The sequence below is a fragment of the Amaranthus tricolor genome, chromosome 7 (genome assembly GCF_026212465.1).
Source record: "Amaranthus tricolor cultivar Red isolate AtriRed21 chromosome 7, ASM2621246v1, whole genome shotgun sequence".
Taxonomy (NCBI): Eukaryota; Viridiplantae; Streptophyta; class Magnoliopsida; order Caryophyllales; family Amaranthaceae; genus Amaranthus; species Amaranthus tricolor.
The window spans coordinates 18,416,240-18,436,037 of NC_080053.1; the positions used below are offsets into that span (position 1 = coordinate 18,416,240).

At 34.6% G+C, this 19,798-nt stretch overlaps 1 protein-coding gene across 1 annotated transcript; it reads right to left on the reverse strand.

Moving 5' to 3' along the window:
* Positions 1–6,917: 6,917 nt before the first annotated feature.
* LOC130817900 (endoribonuclease Dicer homolog 2) lies at positions 6,918–17,832 on the reverse strand. Its single transcript, XM_057683866.1, has 23 exons — positions 17,548–17,832; positions 17,109–17,203; positions 16,520–16,700; positions 16,268–16,381; positions 15,946–16,080; positions 15,547–15,631; positions 14,849–14,910; positions 14,594–14,731; positions 14,333–14,461; positions 14,120–14,249; positions 13,922–14,018; positions 12,358–12,553; positions 12,083–12,243; positions 11,529–11,747; positions 11,197–11,423; positions 10,812–11,083; positions 10,266–10,726; positions 10,071–10,174; positions 9,660–9,856; positions 9,309–9,518; positions 8,801–9,211; positions 8,012–8,290; positions 6,918–7,620 (listed from the first exon to the last, which is right to left on the reverse strand). The coding sequence occupies exons 2-23, from the start codon at positions 17,177–17,179 to the stop codon at positions 7,279–7,281; spliced, it is 4,221 nt and encodes a 1,406-aa protein (XP_057539849.1). The 5' UTR covers positions 17,180–17,203; positions 17,548–17,832; the 3' UTR covers positions 6,918–7,278.
* Positions 17,833–19,798: the final 1,966 nt, after the last annotated feature.

A 19,798-nucleotide genomic window follows, 5' to 3' on the forward strand; every position in this document is an offset into this window, starting at 1 on the left:
TCGTTCTATGTTGGAATTGGAAGAACGTTCTAATCATAAGCATACTTCTCCCGCTCAAGATTCGGCTCTTATTGCTTCAAATAAAGGTACTTTTTCTGAAAATTCCGCTCCTTTTAACAACCGCGGCCCTTCCCACCACCGTGGTGGTCACCGCCACTCTCGTCGTGGTGGCCGGCCCCACCGTGGCAGCCACCATGGCTCCACCAGTGGGTATGGGCGCTGGCAGCAGCCTCCTATCAGGCCTACTATGATTCCTTCCTCTCGGCCCAATAGCAATTATCATGGCCCAAGTCCTTCTCCTTCTCCTTCTTATTATGGGAGACCTTCTGTCCAGCCTTGGGCCCAACAGCAATCATCTTGGGCCGGAAATACTTGGGCCCAGCCTGTTGCCCCCTTTCCTTCTACATCTTGGGCTCCTCATTTTTCAAAGAATGGACATTTTGATGGTGTACTTGGTCCACGTCCGGCACAAAGCTATTACACCGGGACTAATACTTTTTCAAATTATATTCCTACGGACATCGATCATGCCATGAACACTCTCTCTTTATCGACTCCGGATGAGCAATTTTATATGGATACCGGTGCCACATCCCACATGACTCGTTCTCAAGGTACTCTTCTTCCTTATTTTCCTTTAAAGCATCAATTCAATAATGCTATTGTTGTCGGTAATGGTCATTTTATTCCAGTTCTTGGTCACGGGCATATTTCTTTTCCTACTTCCAAAAAATCCCTTTCCCTCAAAAATGTCTTACATGCACCTAAACTTATTAAAAATCTCATTTCCGTTCGAAAATTCACTCATGATAATATGGTTTCCGTTGAATTTGATCCTTTTGGCTTTTCTGTGAAGGATTTGGCCACGGGGAGCATCGTCCTGAGATCTAATAGCACGGGTGATCTTTATCCTTTTCCATCCGCACATGGAGCTACTCTTTCATCCTCCACATCATCGGCCTTTTCCGCTTTTTCCTCTAGTATTTGGCATTCCCGTTTGGGACATCCGGGCAATGCGATTTTAAATTCCTTGTATTCCTCTAGTTCAATTAAATGTAATAAAAATCCCTTTTTTTGTCATTCTTGTCCTTTAGGGAAATACATTCAATTACCTTTTGTTAATTCTATGACTATGAGTTCTAAACCTTTTGATATTATTCATAGTGATTTATGGACGTCTCCTATTTCTAGTCCATCGGGATATAAATATTATGTTCTTTTTCTTGATAATCATACAAATTTTTTGTGGACTTTTCCTTTATATCGCAAATCTCAAGTTTATGATGTATTTGTCCATTTTCATACTTTTATTCACACCCAATTTGAGCTTAATATAAAATCTTTCCAATGCGATAACGGGGGTGAATTTGACAATAATATGTTTCGTCAATTTTGTACTAGTCGCGGCATTTCACTTCGTTTTTCTTGTCCTTACACATCATCTCAAAATGGCAAATCCGAACGCAAAATTCGCTCCATCAATAACATCATTCGCACTCTTTTGTGTCATGCTTCCCTTCCCCCGTCTTTTTGGCCTCACGCCTTAAACACGGCCACCTATCTCCTCAATATCCTTCCATCTAAAATTCTTGGTAATCTCACTCCCACTCATATGCTATATCGTAAAGCTCCTACATATACTCATTTACGGGTTTTTGGGTGTTTATGTGTTCCTCTTTTTCCCTCTACCACTATCCACAAGCTACAACCACGCTCCGCTCCATGTGTCTTTTTAGGATACCCATCTTCTCATAGAGGTTACAAGTGCTATGATCTCTCATCCCGTAAAATCATTATATCTCGACATGTTCTCTTTGATGAGGCCACCTTTCCTTTTGCTCAATCCTCTTCCTCACCTTCCCCAAACTACCAATTTTTAGATGCTAATATTCCCCTTCATTTGTTCCAAACAGCCCATACATCACCTTCTGGGCCTACTCCCTCTCTGAGCCAAAATTCCTCCTCCCTTTGTCAACCTACTGCTACTGGGCCTCCCATCTCTGACCCAGCACCCATTTCTCCCACTCCAGCATCCGTCCCCCCTACTCCCTTATTGGGCCTTCTATTTGTTCAGCCCAACAGACCTCAGCAGCACCCAACTCGTCAGCCCAACAGCACCCAGCAGCCCCCAACTCGCCTACTCCCTTTTCTCCACTCTCAACTGGGCCTGCCTCACGCAGCCCAGTCCACCTCCCTCTTCCCTCCTCCTCCTCCTCTATTGGGCCTACTTCCCACAGCCCAATTCACCCATCTCCTCCTACCTCACCCCCCGGTATCACTATGCGGAGTAAACATGGTATTTTCAAACCCAATCCCAAATACTACTCTCAAGCTTTACCCGTTTCTTTTTCACCTTTACCCAAATCTACTCTTCATGCCCTTCGTGACCCAAACTGGAAGTTAGCTATGCAAGAAGAATTTGATGCTTTAATTGAGAATCATACTTGGGATTTGGTACCACGTCCTCCTAATGCTAATATTATTTGGTCATTGTGGGTGTTTCGTGTCAAGACCAAGTCCGATGGCTCTTTTGAGCGCTATAAAGCGCGTCTTGTTGGTGATGGTAAATCTCAAAGGGAAGGCATTGATTGTGATGAGACTTTTAGTCCGGTTGTGAAACCTGCTTCTATTCGCATTGTTTTAAGTATTGCTCTTTCCAGGTCTTGGTCTATTCATCAGCTTGATGTTAAGAATGCCTTTTTACATGGTCACTTAACTGAAACTGTTTACATGCATCAGCCTCTGGGTTTTCGTGATCCTACTCATCCTGATCATGTTTGTCTTCTTCGTAAGTCTCTTTATGGTCTCAAACAGGCTCCTCGTGCATGGTATCATCGATTTTCTACTTTTGCAACTACTATTGGCTTTTCTAACAGCATTTCTGATAATTCCCTGTTTGTTTATCGTCATGGATCTGATATTGCTTATCTGCTATTATATGTGGACGATATTGTTCTTACCGCGTCATCAGATTCACTTCGTGAGTCCATTATGTCCAAACTTAGCTCTGAATTTTCCATGAAGGATTTGGGTCCTCTTAATTATTTCTTGGGTATTGCTGTTACTCGTACATCTACGGGACTCTTTCTCTCTCAACAAAGGTATGCCTCTGAAATACTTGAAAAAGCTGGCATGTCTCAATGTAATCCTGTTGCTACTCCTGTTGCTACCTCCGGCAAACTTTGTGCTAATGCCGGTTCTTCTTGTGACGATCCTACCTTGTATCGTAGCCTAGCTGGTGCCCTACAGTATCTTACTTTCACTCGCCCAGATATTTCATATGCTGTTCAGTAAGTTTGCCTCTATATGCATGATCCACGCATTGAACATATGGCTGCTATTCATCGCATCCTTCGCTATGTCAAGGGTACTCTTTCCTATGGTCTGTAGTTACATCGTTCTAATATTTCCACTCTTTTGTCCTATACCGATGCTGATTGGGGTGGTTGTCCTGACACTCGCCGCTCAACTTCTGGTTACTGTGTCTTTCTAGGTGATAACTTAATTTCTTGGTCAGCTAAACGACAACCTACTGTTTCCAAATCCAGTGCTGAGGCTGAATATCGTGGTGTTGCTAATGTTGTTTCTGAAACTTGTTGGATTCGCAATTTACTTCTTGAGCTGCACTGTCCTATTACCACAGCTACTCTCGTCTATTGCGACAATATTAGTGCTGTGTATTTGGCTGGTAATCCGGTTCATCATCAGCGCACTAAGCATATTGAGATCGACATTCACTTTGTTCGAGAAAAAGTTAAACGTGGACATGTTCGGGTGCTTCATGTTCCATCTCGTTATCAGATCGCTGACATTTTCACCAAAGGCCTTCCTCAAGTATTGTTTGATGACTTTCGTTCCAGTCTCAGCGTCTCCAAACCGCCCGATTCGACTGCGGGGGTGTATTAGAATATTAGAATATCTTAGCATAAAATCTCTTTGATTTCTTTGTGATTATGTACAATCTTTATGATTTTGTATAATATTAGGAAAATATTTAGTTTCCTAAAGTACATTGACAAACTTGTATATATTGACATTATCATTAATGAGAAAGGCAAAAACCGAGTCATTCTTACAATTGTGACAATGGAATGAATATACGAAGTTGAAGCCTTGGAGCTCAACATCAATATCCAGAAATCTCAAATATGACTTCTAAACTAAAGCTGAATCTGAACCTTTATAGCATCTCTCATGCTATTGTATCAACTATCAAGAAATACGACGACCTAAAGAACTTTAATAGGTCACAATGTGCTGTGAGCCTGCATAATGGAAACTTGTAATTTATGTAATTTCGAAGCTAATTAGATTTTATGGTGGAAAATTTGAGGTTCCAAGCAAAGAATTCATCCTATTTCTTTCTAAACAGGTGTACTTCAATGAACCAAAATTAAAATTAAGATGTCGAAGCCCACAGTCCCACATCGGAAGATTAATTAAACAATAACACGTTTTTAAAGTTAGTTCATCTGATATTAGATAATTGTTTGAAGGTTAAAGTGATTGGGCTTTGGGCTTACTGTTATGTGAGTCTTGGCCCAGGAAAATATTTCGAATCCATAATGTTTATTAAATTTTGGGATAATATTTATTTAGAATAAGAAAAAGTTATAATGATAAAAAAGTATGTTTTTAAAAAAATTGTAGGAGTATAATTATATACCGAGGGTTGTAAGAATACTACTCCCTTCTATTCAGCTTATGTGTCCCATTTCCTTTTATGGTCAAGTCACCTTAATTGTTCCATTTCTATTTTTGGTATGGGTTTTTGACTTTTATGTCTTTGATAACTTTATCCTATTTTCAATTATACCCTCCATTACCCATACATTAAAAAAACCCATAATATCATTCTCTTTCCTACCCTTAGAGTCCCACTTCTGACTCTCCTTAAAATCCGTAAAAAGTCAAATGAAACTCCTAAGGTGAATAAGAGGGAGTATTTAGACAATGTGTAATCTCATCATATTTTACTTTTTAAATGATTCTAACACTTAAATCAAGTCAATATTCACATATTTATATGAGAGTATACTAGAAATAAAATTTAAAAGGGTTATAGAAATTCAAAAATAAATTGCACCTTTCAATATTACTACAATAGAAAACTAAAAGTTTTCTCATACTATTTCATATATACAAGTTTTGTAAATTTTATAGCACTTACTAAACTACTTCCTCTAGAATTACACCTATATGTGGCTAAAAAAGGAAAGTAAAAATAAAAAAATGAAACATATTAATTATTTATTTAAATTCAGAGAATTAAAATTGATAAAAAATTATTTATTATTCCTCTTTCTTAATGGATTCATAACATTTTCTTCTGTTATGTGAGATTATTTTTATCAAGATAAAAAAAGAATAATTAACTTTTTAACATTTTCTTCTCTCTAAGAGAGGACTAAAAATTACGAACATAATTTGTCAATAAAAATTTAAAATAATACATCATTTTTCAATTTGACCTTACAACCTACTTTAATCTCATCCAAATATTTGAATTTCTTTAAATAGATCCAAACAATTCAATCACTCTCTTAATTTAATATCACATTTATCATACTAACCAAAAAAATATTAAAACTTAACTCAAAAAAAAAAAAAAAAAAATACAACTCTCCATACTCCTCTTTAAATACACACATTCTCACTCTAATGCAATTCTAGTGGGTAAACAAGAGTATTTATTTATTTTACTTGTTTATTTTCGCGTCGCTTCGACTTTCATTCATTACAAGATCTACTCTTAATATGTTAAAGTTACTCCCTCCGTTCTTTTAAGTTCTTCCCTTTTACTATAACAAGTAGTTTCATAAGTTCTTCCACTTTAAAATACTTTTTATTTTTAGAAATTTTTTATCTCACTTTTACCCCTTAAAACCCCCCATTTTCTTTTAATGTACCCCTTTTCTTTTATTTATAATTATTTTTTCTCTTAATATAATCATTACTTCACACTACTATTTAATTAAAATAATACTCATTACAACCAAAGATTCTCTTTTTCTTAATATGTGTGAAAAACTCAAAGTGGAAGATCAAAAAAAAACAGAAAGAGTATTATTTAAATTTAATATATCGAGAAAAAAATTTTAAATGAAGTTTATTTTATTAAACTATTTAGTACACTTGCAATGCGCGATCTTAATTTGTTTGAAATATTTAAGAAAATAAAATTTAAAGAAATAAATTATTAGTCTTTAAATTAGATGATAATATCTAAAATAGTTTATGAATTACCGTAAGTTTAAAGTATTAAAACAAAATAATGGTTTAAATGTATTTAATGTAGTCTTTTTATTGATCGACTTCTGAAATATAAAAGTCAATTTGGAGGGAAATTTGTGATGATAATGTAATACATACATGATCTTTTAAAGGTCCATGATGTAAATAATGTTTTATTTTAGAATAATTTGTGATTACAACTCTAAAGTTAGACACTTTTATAAATTATAATTTCAATGTTTATTTTTTGCGAATTACAGCCATCAAAGAATCAAAGTTAATAAGTTCAAGACAAAACACTGAATTCTAACCATTTATGGTGGTTGGAATTTCAGGTTAAGTGGTCGGAGTTTTATGTTTTTGGCATGAACATGTGATCTTTGATTTTTTGATGAGTAATTCTCAAAAAATAAACATTGAGACTATAATTCGCAAAAGTTAAACTTGCTATAATTCATAAATTAATTTTTATTTTAAAATCTTTTATTTTAGCAATAATCAAGTTATATACTTATATTGTATTCATAAGTTAAGTTCTATTAAGGTTATTTTCAAAAAAAATTCCCATAAGTTACTAAAATACTAGTGCAATAAAAAAAATGATAGTACTTATAAGCACCTAAAATGCTATAATAGTTATCTTTTGAATTGAAGACATGAATAAACACCTAAAAGATCTCCGATAGAATAGGCAATGTATGTTTAGATTACTCCATAGCTAATTATGGAACAATATATCTTGTTAAATCCATGTACCAATGTTAATCTATACTCCTCCGATCCTTAGTATTTGCAAATTGGACCAAAAATGATCTTACATCTTCAAATGAGAAAAACATTGAGGAACGGAGGGAGCGACTAATTGGCCACAACTTCATTTCGAATGAGACCAACACAAACTATTTGTTTACTCTTAGTTCCTTCCTATTGAAAGCTCGCCAAAGATCTGATCGCGGTAATAATCTGTACACTTGAAATAAATGACTGTTTTCATCATCAACAAAACTAGCATCCTCCTCAGAGTCGGATCGCAAGATAAAAAGTTTACAAATCTTTGATATGTGCTTTCAATGACTCCAGAATATCTTCGGAAATCAATTTCTTGGCCATCTTTTTGTTTGCGCGTGTTGCTTTGTGAATCAATCCATTTGCCTCAACCTCGAGCGTAAGAGATGCCACACCATTTTCAAAAGTTTTTCTCTTTGTCATTTTAAAATGGTGTTTCTGGCATATGTGATGTAGCTTGCTAATGGGGTTCAGCTTTATAGTTTCTGGAGTAACGAGGGGCTCCAAAAGCGGTGATATACTTTTAAATACAGCCTCTTTGTCGAATCCAGAATCAACAAAAATAGCGCCAGCTAAGGATTCTATAACATCAGCAAGCACCTGTATTTTTCAACCGAAATCCATTACTGAATCAAGCAAAAGGTGGAAAAAAATCGAGACTAAAATGTCCAACTGCGACCGAGAACAGGAAGGCATAGTACAAAATGTTTCATAAATTCGATCTCTAAATACAACGAAAAGTTAGATTTCTATAAAACGACCCGAACCTTACATTATATGCATTCGACAAGGCAAACTGAATTTGGTTTATCGTTATGAAAGGAAAGAAGTATCTTGCTCCGGAATCCAGATAATCATCTTATAATAAGAAATTAATGGCTGGCTATTTAGCCATTAATTTAAACTATTGATTGTTTGATGATTAACTCGCCATAAGATGACAGGATAAAGGGTTTGACAAACAAAGGCAAGGTAAGAAAAGGCCGCTCACCTTGGGATAATTTATCTCAGCTTCCCATCCAAATGTCGACTCCAAAGACGAGTTCTGAAATTGTTTAACAACAGCATCCATTTGTTTGTATAGTGTTTGCGACGCATGGAGAATATGCTTATGAAGTCCAGCACGGATAGCAGATAGAGCGTAACACTCGTTATTAACTGATGCTGATCTGAGATCTGTCAACAAGCCAGGGGTCATCTTAGGATATTTTGAGTAGAAGTGTAGGGTAATGAGATGATCCAACACCGAATCTCCCAGAAATTCCAAGCGCTGCATACAACAGTTTTCCGTTAAGTTTTCCAAATTAAATTACAATGAAAAGACGTTTAGAAGGCAACATGGTTATTCAAAATCCCCATTAGTTGCACACAGTTTAAGTTTTTCCAGTGAAGAAAACCTGGAAATATCAATCAGATTCCTTTTATGACACATCCCGTTGGTCACTACCAGATTCCTTTTAAGTTTTGACTTTTGAGGATGATAATATAAAAGAGAATGAGACAGTTGCAAAAAATAGAAAAATAGACCCAATGTAGAAAATATAGCAAAGGAAAGTTTGGATTTGAATTTCACATATGTTGAGGGAGTATTATTTGGATGTCATATTAAACCATAACGTAGTATGATATATCAACTGGGGAGAAGCTAAAAATTGCTCAACTAATACAATAAAAGAAAGTTTTGCAAAATCATGCTGTCACCATAATCATAGAGGACTGGGACAATGACAAATGATAGATGAAGCTAAAAAACTAGAATAGAAAAGCAGAGTGAACGTACTTGATAGCAACGAGGAATTTCAGGTAACATGTAAGAACCATGTGTCAACGCTTCAACAACTAAAGATGGGTCCTTGAATTTGTAATTCAAAATGGACTCTAGATGGGTCATGTTAACACATATACGCGGATTTACAGGTATATTCCTGTGGTATGTCATGCATGATAACTCCACCTCTATACCAAGCCAATTCAAAAACATTAAAGACGCTATTTCTCCACCAGAACTCAAATATGCACCAATGAGTGCTTCCACAACATCGGCAACTCTCTTGCTTTTTATTTTTCGTTTTCCTCCGTTATAGACTTTAGTTGTGATAGAAATAGCCTCTTTTTCCAGCTTGCAGTCCCCATCGAGGTCACCCGGAATTATCCAATACTTGGGATCAAAAGAATTGCAACGAATAAAGCCCTGCATGAATCAATACATGTGAAACAATAACCCACATATTCAAGTGCAATTTTTCCATCAATCCAATAAGCTGATTCAGAGTGATAATTATTCATACCGGAATCTTACGTTCGCTCCCAAGCTGGCAGAGTGCATCATTTGAAACCAACCTCTCTTTTCTTATACTAAGGAGCCCCTCATGATTATTTTGATGCGTCTTAAACAGCTGTTGACATACAGCATACTTCAAAAATGAATCACCAAGGGTCTCTAAAGATTCCAAATGAAATTTTTCTTGGCATTGGCTGGTTGTAATTGCTTCAAGAATCTATTATAGTAATCAAGAGACAATTGACAAATCAATGACAATGTAGACAAACAAAGCAGTATTTAGAAGCGGGAATATAGTTTTCAATGCAATGAACTTGGAACAAATAAAATCCAGTGGAGAGCTAGAAATATGAAAAACCTGGCTAGTTGGGATATTAATATCTAGCATGCAGTGATCTTTGATAATGCTTCTCAGGTTGGCACTCATTTGTAGAGATTCAACTCGATGCATAATCGAAGGAAGAAACGAGAAAGTATACAAAGTAGCAATCGATAAGGGTGACATGATAACAAGACATAGTTCAGGAGGGAGTTCAACAGAAGCACCACTTGACTCTGCAAGATGAAAGACACTATCAACTGAATGAATGAAAGTTAAGATCCTGAAGGTTATATAATATAGATAGGTCAATATAAATGAAGCAAAAAAAAAGGATTCGACTGGAAAATGATTCATTAAATTCCTGTACTTTGACTAGTTTTTAAAATTTATTTTGCAGCACAATTTAAAAGATTAAAAAAGGTATCTAAGAGAAGATTGAAATTGTACCCTTCTCCCTAATCTGCTTGCATTTAAGAAGGTAATTCTTCAATCGGAAAATTCGTCTCCCACGAAGCAATGTCTGATTTTCATGCTGAAGGTCAATACCGTGACTGTATCATATAATAAAACAGGTTAACAATCACATATGCAGCCCAAGGAACTTTATTTAATGAGTGATATTTATTGAGTTTAAATAAGTACCGTGTTTTATAGTAGCTCGTGTATGTTTTCTGTTGATTATCGCTCAACTTCAAATGGGACTTCCCATCCATGCCATCCAAAAAACCCGAGACAGAATAGAAACAACCATTATGAGGTGTACAGACCAAACAGTTTTCCAACACACTGCGGTGTAGTATCCCATTTTTGGTGTGAATGTAATCATCATGAACATTATCAAAATATTTACGCTTATAAATACTGAGTAAGGAATCTTGAACAACATCATGCAGAAGGGATGTTGAATGTATACATTCCAAATCAACAAATGAACTTTGATGCATCCAATGGCAGGGAAGAAGAAGATAGTCAATAAATGAAATGTGACAATCATCATTTTCCTCCCATTCATTTAGTGCTTTTAATGACTTCACTAAGGCGTCAAAATTCCAATCTCTAAGAGTTTTCAAGAGAACAACTTGAAATTGTCTACACAGAACAGCCTGAACACGAGTTAAGATGAATTAGCTGAAAGCCCGAAACCAAAATGACTGAGGTTTTTTTTAAACTTAAAGTACCAAAAGTTACCTGTTTACAAGTTAGATTGATCCGTCCTTTATATTTTACGTTTATAGACATGTTACCCCAGTCAACTTCCATGTCAAAATTTGTGTTTCCAACATCAGAAGCAAGCTCAGTTTTAGTAACTAAAATTATGTCATGCACAGGGATACCATTGTGAAAATCTGGCTTTAACTCTATTAAGTAACTGTGATACTCATCAGATAAATGTCCAGGACCATCGCTCACTATTTCTGATGGGATATATCTTCCTTGGTTCACATTGTATGGTTTGCGCTCTGAAGCAAAAACAATCTAAGCATTACACTAGGAAGTTAAAAAAAGACCCAAATTGTGCTAGGTACATGCTCATATGCAGATGTGTAGAGTTGCAAAGCTAAGCAACACATACCAGTTTCTTTCATTAAACGCTCCTCCATAACAATATCAGGAACAAGACTATCTGTCAAAGCACCCAACTCATGCAACTTCTTGCATGCTTCCAGGCATGCATAGTTCTTAAGAATTTTTCTATTCCCTCGAACAGAAATTAATTGCACAGGACAACTGTTTGGAAGTTGCAGAGTACAAGTATTTGAAACCTCGTCAATGGTGCAACGAGGAACTGGTTTAAAGTATCTGAGCAAGCAAGATGCTAACTGTTCATCAGCGTGAACCAAACCTAGAGATATCTAAAATAAACCCTACGAATGAATAGAATTACAATATTTAAAAAAGCTATACCCGTCAGAAGGAAGACGCGAGCAGTAGAAGTATATCAAACTAATACTAGACCTCAGCGTTACAATTGCTCCTGTGCTAGGAACTCTATAAAAGATCTTATCAAATTCATCAAAATCGACAGGATGACAAGGAACAGAAGCATGGCTCAAACTTTCTTTTCGCATAATATCACCAGAGTAAAAATAGTTGTGCATTCGAGAAAGCTGAGAATCGTCCCCACTGTTTCACATCACAATTCACAACTTCATTTCAGTTACAAAGCACCTCACTTGCATCCATTTTAATGCTACTTAAAATATGTCAGCCTTTATTATAAAGCTGAAGAAATCAATCAGAGACCTACATTTGAAGACATCCAAAAATGTAACCACATACCGAAATATAGTAGATATGCTTCCCCTACACCCAAAAGGTTTTCTTTTTTCTTTTCTATTCCTTTGGTGGTAAGGAGAAGGGGGACCAAAAGATTTTCTTTAGATTCCCTTTCCCTGTTTCTAAATCTCTAGTGGGGAGTTCAAGCAAGTAATAAATTTTTATAATGAAAAAATCATCACCTTTTTATCATCAACAGAAAATCTGAACCTTTCATCCTCGCACGACCTTTAGACTGAATGAAACTGCAAACATTGGCTGACAGATCAAAACGAACAACCAAGTTGCAACTTTGCACATCCAAACCTTCCTCTAGAATGGAGGTAGCAACAAGTATATTGATCTACAAATTTAGCACAACTCACATCATCCCGTTGAAAACCATGTATGCATAAGAGCGTGGTGTGAGTAACGTAAAGAAAAAAAAGTAGTGCCAGGAAAGAGAACAGGAACTCACTGCGCCTTTACGGAATTCTTCCACAATTTTGTTCTGATCTTTTCTACTTTGGGTCTTTATGGCAGACTGATTCCCAGCAATGTATCTTGCCCTCCACCCACATGTTTGAGAAAGTAAATGATCTAGTATATTTGCAAGAACCATTGCACTAATTACCCGCTCGACAAATATTATACAGCGCAGATCTTTGATAGTCCTATGAGAAAAAAGATTAAGTCTCATCAAAAATACGTAACGTACTAAAAAAGCAACCACTTAGTGTTCAGAAAGTATCTATTACAACACTCGTCAAGCTTGGCAGCAAAAAATAGAGCATGTACGACTATGCAATGAGAAGCCTTATTAGTACTCTAATTATACAACTAGGAAAAGTAATTATAAAAACAAATAGATATAATTCATTGGAATAGAACATTTTACTCTACTGAAGTTATCAGAGAAGAAAGATCAGGTACATCATTGAATTTTATAAAGTAATATCAAACAAAGTTAAGAAAGAAACTTCACATTCAATCAACAAATCTATCACCACCCAAAAATACGGGGTCGGTTACATGGACGAAACCAAATCATCATAAGAGATCATCGGTAATAGTTATGCTTCATTCTTGTGCTTTAACGTGTGATAATAAGATACCAAAAGGAAAAAGTTTACTGGTGTTTAATCCTTGTGCTAATAAGTACCCATAAAAACATTTCTCTGACTATCTGACAACAAGTGGAGTCTAAAAGGATATTAGTGAAATATTTTTTTTCCAAATCAGCAATGAGCCTTTTAAAGCCTTGGATTTCCTGTGAGTTCTTATCCCAATCTGACAAATTCCACAAAACTCTTAAATCTTTTTGACCAGGTGCTGAACAGAGAGCAAATGACGGACAGTAATAAACTTATGCTTTTGCTATGTTTGAATAGGAGAAATGGAACAAGAAAAGGGAGGCAATTGTGATCCCATCCAACAAATCTCTCAAAACTCTTAATCTTTTTGTGACCAGGTGCTGAACAGAGAGAAAATAAAGGACATTAATAAACTTATACTTATGCTATGTTTGGATAGAGGAAATGGAAATAAAGATAACGGAAGGGGAAACAAAGGAATGGAATTTCCTTCATTTGAATACTATTGGATTAAGGCTTTGGCAATGTTGTTGCTGTGGATAGCCAAAAGGGAGGGGAGAGAATTGTAGGGAAAAAATTCTTCACTTACTTTATAAAACTATTTCTTCTAACAATAGGAAAATTTTGGAAGTAAAATAAACACTCTTCCCTTTCGACTCCTCCCCTTCCCTTCCCTTACTCCCTTAATATGATCCAAACATACTCTTTTAAGTGCTATTAGGTCATAACCTAACATATTTTTGAAACCTAATGATCAAATTTAAAAGTAGTTGAGTGGACACCAAAAACATATTCATAACCATTTCTTCTGGTAAACTTGAGATAGAGACAGTTGCAGAATCTAACACATTATCTTCTAAATTAATGTGCTAGTTATAATAGAAGTTGTTAGTGATCACAACTCATTCCAAGAACAACTATGACCATACAATATCATGGAAGTCTCACCTATAAGAAAGAAGAGCTTCCACTAGGCACAATACCTTTGAAGAAATTATCCTGGCATCTGTATTAGCCTTTAAAAAAGAGAGTGACCAATTGCAGCCTAGATGTATGAGAAAATAAATGACACATATTATTAACCTTTTGATAAAAGAAATACAAAAACAGCATACGCCAAGTTTTAATCAAAATTATGATGATTACCTGATGACTTGTAGGCAGATAGTTCCTTGAAAAAGTCAGAATTGAATGCTTTTATGGTCATCTCCCCTCGAATGTCTAATATGCCCCAATTGAATATGTCAGCAGTATCAAAAGACAATATTTCTGAAGCCTATTATCATGGCATAGAGTTCAGATGCTTTAACCAGCATATCCAAAGTTTAATAGCATTACAAGTAGAGAGCGCATGTATACCTTCAATATTGCCCAAAAACCAAGTTCTTCTAAACAGAACCGAAATGTATTGCACAATTTTTTCAACTTACTATAGAGAGATTGTTCCGAAGATTCTTCGACATCTAAATTTTTGACAGTAGATATGTACTGAAAAAGAATCTAGAATTAAAATTTCAATGAAGGAGAAAAAAAGGAACAACAAAAGAGATGAATGATAACATATTTTCACTTGTGTATCTTATCCAGAGGGTCAGAAAAGAAATGTCGAATTGTAGATACCTTTTCCCTCAAAATGTCCAACCGATTGATCAGTTGTATCTGCCATGTATTTGGCGCATCCTCATTGTAAAACTGAGCCTTTACAATTGGGAGAGGAATATACTCGGCCAAGACAGCCTCACTGGCACAGGTATAGACCTACATTCCAGTGATAATATTCTTAAATACAATTTTAAAAGCACAAAATGAGACAGTAAAATACAAAATCCAATGCGAAACAAGATAAACAGAAGACCGGAAAAGATTACCATATACCTTTGAGTGCATGAGGTTTTCCAGGGCATGAATGTCTTTCCAGTAAGCATGAGACTTAGAACCTGTATGCAAGAACTGGTCAAGTTAAATTCCAGAAAAATGACATTTGTAACAATGAATAATTAGGATGGCAATGTATCGAGCTAGGATAAGAACCAAACCCCAACCCCAATTCACTTTGTTCAAATTCGGAATTTTTAATTCTAATCCGATAATACATTTTTAGATTCAGATTGGATTTTTCCTTCAAAACCAAGTCAGTTTCAAACTAATTATCATTTGAAAAATACCACAGCTTTAAAATTGAGTCATATGAAACATGGTGTAATCAGTTACATCACCACTTCACAACCACATTATAGAGTCTTTCAGCTTACCACAACCGTAATATAGGTTACACAACCATTACCATAATTGTGACAGCATTTAAGATTTTGTACTATGATACAATTAAGTTTAGTGTACTAGAATAGCTTAAAATCAATCTTGTAGTTGAAGATGTAACATTAAGGCATTAATAATCATATTCGGATCAGATATGGTCCAACTGTTATCAGGTTTGGTTCAGATATTTCCATAATTAGAAAAGATTTTTCCTATATCAAGCAGGACTTAGGTGAACTCTAGAACATAATGCCATTCTTCATATACGGTACAAGTCAAAGTAATTTAGATACTCAAATAATAACTAAAATTACCATTGACTTTTGCTTTTATAGGTGAAGCAGTCATGCCAAATATCCTAGGGACTTCATTAGTATGCACGTGACGATGATAGAAATCCTGCAGTACAAAAAGAAAAAAAAAATCAGCTATTTTGCATACATCACTTGTGAAACATACAAATTTTGCCAAAAGCTCTTAACATATTCAGCCTCAATGAATATAAATTTTATTGCTATTGGTTGGGTAACCAGCAATTGATTCTAAAGCTAACAAAAAAAATCATTATTTATGATTCAGAATCATTGCGTCCCAATTTCCGAGTGATATCAAACAACGCAGCAAGAGAAAAAGGTCACAGAACATCCAGAAGTACAATTACGATTCTACAATGACAAGGCAACTTCTGTAGTACATGAATATTGTATACTCACTTTCATGATGCGAGCATAGGGATGGTTTCCCCTGGCATTATGGCATTCATCAAATATGAGTACTTTAATCTTCTCCAATTTAATGTACGTATGGCTAAGTGCATCGAGCAAAATCTTTGGTGTCATCACAAGGACCTATGTGTATGACACAAAATGCAGTTATAACATATGAACAAAAATACAATTTCCAAAATACACTAAATCCCCTCAATTCACAGACTCATACTATATAGTTACCATCAAAAAATGCAAAGTTTTACTTGAACATTGACTCTGTTACATTCTTCCATACGAACTGATCAATGAAACCCAGAAAACTCACCTCATGTTCTTCCAGCTGTTTCTGCCAAGTAGCAGCATCCCAATAATCAACACCCATCTCTCCCCAGTATTTGCCAACTTTCAAATCAGTGTGCGTCTCAATTACATCTGCTTGCTAATCAATGACACGAGAAAGGAAAACACAAAAAAATTAATCACACAGGGGATACTTTCACAGATATTAATCTTTTAAATTTATAACATATGTACTACTATATTATTCAGAATATAGTGATATCAACTATGAACATACTTGAGTAACCAACACAACTGTTGGAACTAGAAAGACAGCAATAGAAGACTGCTTAGGACGACGAATGAGGTGCGCGTAACTACGAAGAAGCATGACAGCAATCAAAGTCTTGCCTGACCCAGTCTCCAAAAACACTATAGTGTTTTGCTTCATAGATTTCTCCAATGCCTCAAGCTGGTAGCTATTATATGTTTTTTTTACAATAAAATAAGTTAATCCTATATCTGAAAACATATTTTTACCACTGAGCATCAAATATCATATATTTATAAAAAACTATAATGACAAAACCCATTTTTCTTGTATTTTTCACATAATATATAGAAAAAACACAAAATGAGCCCTACTCTAAAACTCAATCAAAATCCACAGAATAAATTTAACCTGGAACAATATTTTGACCCAAATCCAAAAATAAAATTGAGAATCAATCTAGGTTGACACAAAATATCACGGCATCACATGAACACCAATTTCAATTGAAGTTTTGAAGAGTTACATGCAATAACAAACATTAAACAAGAAAGAGCAATACTAAAAACAAATACTACTACAACAAAGTACAACATTATTATAAAAAATAAACTACCTTCTAGCAAAATGAAGAATAGCAGATGGATCATCTTGTTTCTCACAAATCTCCATACCAACTGGGTCCATTTTCTTCTCCCTTTGTGATGAAACCTACAAAAAAAATATCAAAAACTTTCTTTCAATGTGAGATTATCAAATATAGAAAAAAAATTATTATTATTCACATAATTTTTTTAAAAAAAGCGTCACTGAAACTGTTATCGACCAAACAATCAATCAATGTTTTCAAAAACTGAGAAAAATTCCCACTATCCCAGATAATAACAGCAAGACCAATGAACGTTAAGTGTGAATACAATATATTCATATGTTCATATATGAAAATAATACAGAATTTTCATTATTACATTAAATTAAATGTTTGAGAAAAAAAGGAGAAAATCAAGGGGAGAATGGAAGATTAAAAACCTAAAACAAAATTTAAAGTTGAATACCTAAAGGTGAATGAGTGATGCTATAAAATCTCAGACGTTTCGGCCTTTTGGTTTGCTGAAGAGTGTGAGAGAATAATGCGTTTTTAAATTTGAAAGCAGATTGTTAAAGTTAGTGAATTGGTATTTGGTAGTACCGGGAACAAATTTGCTGCAAGCAACCCCTGCAACTGCTTACGTATTGTTACCTTTTTTCCTATTCATCACTGATCACTCACTTGTACTATAATACCCTTCACTTTTGCAATCATTATTCAGTATTATTGACCGGGTTTCAATTTGTGGGCTTAATTTTTCAAAAACCCGCTTGTTAAATACTTTCTTCTTTTTTAGCGGGTAGAACCTGTGGGTAGGAAATGCGTATGGATTGGATATGGATCGTGTCTAATCAGATCTAAATTCATACTTTGTTTTTTATTGCATCCAAACCCGTACCCAAATTCATAGGGTTTGAAAATTTTAGACCTAGATCCAGAACCTTAGAGTATGGAGGATCTAGGTCCAAAACAATATTTTATTTTTGTTCTTGAACGTTTTTAAAAAATATAATCTTTATGCTCCTTAAAGAAGTTCTTATTTGCCATTTTGGGTATTCCATTGGTTGTTCCCATAAAAAATCTTTCAATTTATATCATAAATTTTAGACAAAATAACTTTATTCATCCTCATTTTAATATTTTTATACTACTCTGTTCTCTTTGGTTTGCATCAAAGAGGAACTGAGGTATTTTTAAGAAATAGGTAATAAGTGAAGAGAAAAAATAAATTGTGTGGATAAATTTAAAAGAGAATTAAAATGTATGGATTGGATTAAAAGAAAGCAGTGGGCTAGTGTCCAAAAATAGAAATGATGCAAATTAAGTGAGACGGACCAAAATGAAAAATGATGCAAATCCAATAGGACGGAGAGAGAAATGCTTATGAACCTATATATTTTCCATTAATTTTATTTTAACACTTTTATATTCCTTATTGACCTCACATGTTTCCCATTAACTTTATAAAATTTTTATTAGTTGTGGTTCCCCTATTTTTTCCACTAACTTTTTTATTATTTTTTTATTGCTTATGAACTTACTTTTTCCCCAACAAATTTATTACTCAACTAAATAATACATGCACTATCTAAAATATTCTATTTTTCTTAATTTTCGTAGACATTTCTTGTGGGAACTTCTACAGAGAGAGTATTATATATTTTTTGTCCATCTGTATAAAATTATTTAAACATTTTCAACTAATAAGGATTTTCTAATACCTTATAATTGAACGACAAAATATATGAAGCTTTCTAACATTCAAGACTTAAAACGAAATATATTCATCAAGTCTTTTGATTTTTAAAGTATAGCTACAACGATACATTTCAAATTACATGAACCGAAAAAGTTCCAAATCACATCATGTTCCAAAAAATAAAAAGTTTCAAATAAAACAATTAAATACATATGATAACTAATATATAATTTTGAAAAATAGATGTCAACTGGTCCATGGGTCGGATCTGGGTCTCAAACGTGTGGACTCAGACCCGAACCCTGACTCTAAGGTCATGAACCCAGATCCAACTCTGACCTATAGGGTTCAAAAAAAGGTGGATCCAAACCCTTAAATTAGGGTCAGGTCTAGACCTTTTAGGGTTCAAGACTCATGTCCATTCTTACCCGCAAATAAATGATCGAAATAAAAACTTTAAAATAAAATTTTAAAAATAATACACACTACAAAAATAACTCATTTTGGAGACAAACGCAATTTCTGTTTAAACATGTTAAAATGGCGATAAAAGTGCTTTGTCTGCAGCTAGTGACAAAGACTTTGTCGCTAAAATTGTCGCTAAAATGAAGAGAGAGAACTAGCGACAAGTTTAGTGACAAACAATTTGTTGCTAAACCATTTCCCATTTTCAAAATTCAAACTAAGATTCTTTAGTGACAAATAAGGCGACAAATCTTTTGTCCAGTTTTCAATCTCCTTTCACGTTTCATTCTACAAACCTATTCTTCTTTTTCTTCTCCAACTTCTCTCTACATACTAAACTTTTCTCTTCCTTCTCTCTACGTCTTACCACTCAATCCGGCGTTTTTCCGGTGATTCTTCGGTGGATCTCCTTCCCTTCCACATGTAATCTCATACTTTAACTATTTTATTTATTGTTGTTGTCGAATTTCATAGTTGACTTCTTCATTGTTCATGTGCTATTTCATGTTCAACTACACGTGGCTTTTTTTTTATTTACATGTTCATTTTTCAT

Coding starts and splice junctions, on each gene's coding strand:
- LOC130817900 (XM_057683866.1), bottom strand. CDS start 17,179: ATGGACCCAGTTGGTATGGAGATTTGTGAGAAACAAGATGATCCATCT. Junction 12,554..13,921: donor GAAGCTCTTCTTTCTTATAG/GTGAGACTTCCA, acceptor TTTTTCTCATAG/GACTATCAAAGATCTGCGCT. Junction 10,175..10,265: donor ACGAGCTACTATAAAACACG/GTACTTATTTAA, acceptor TATATGATACAG/TCACGGTATTGACCTTCAGC.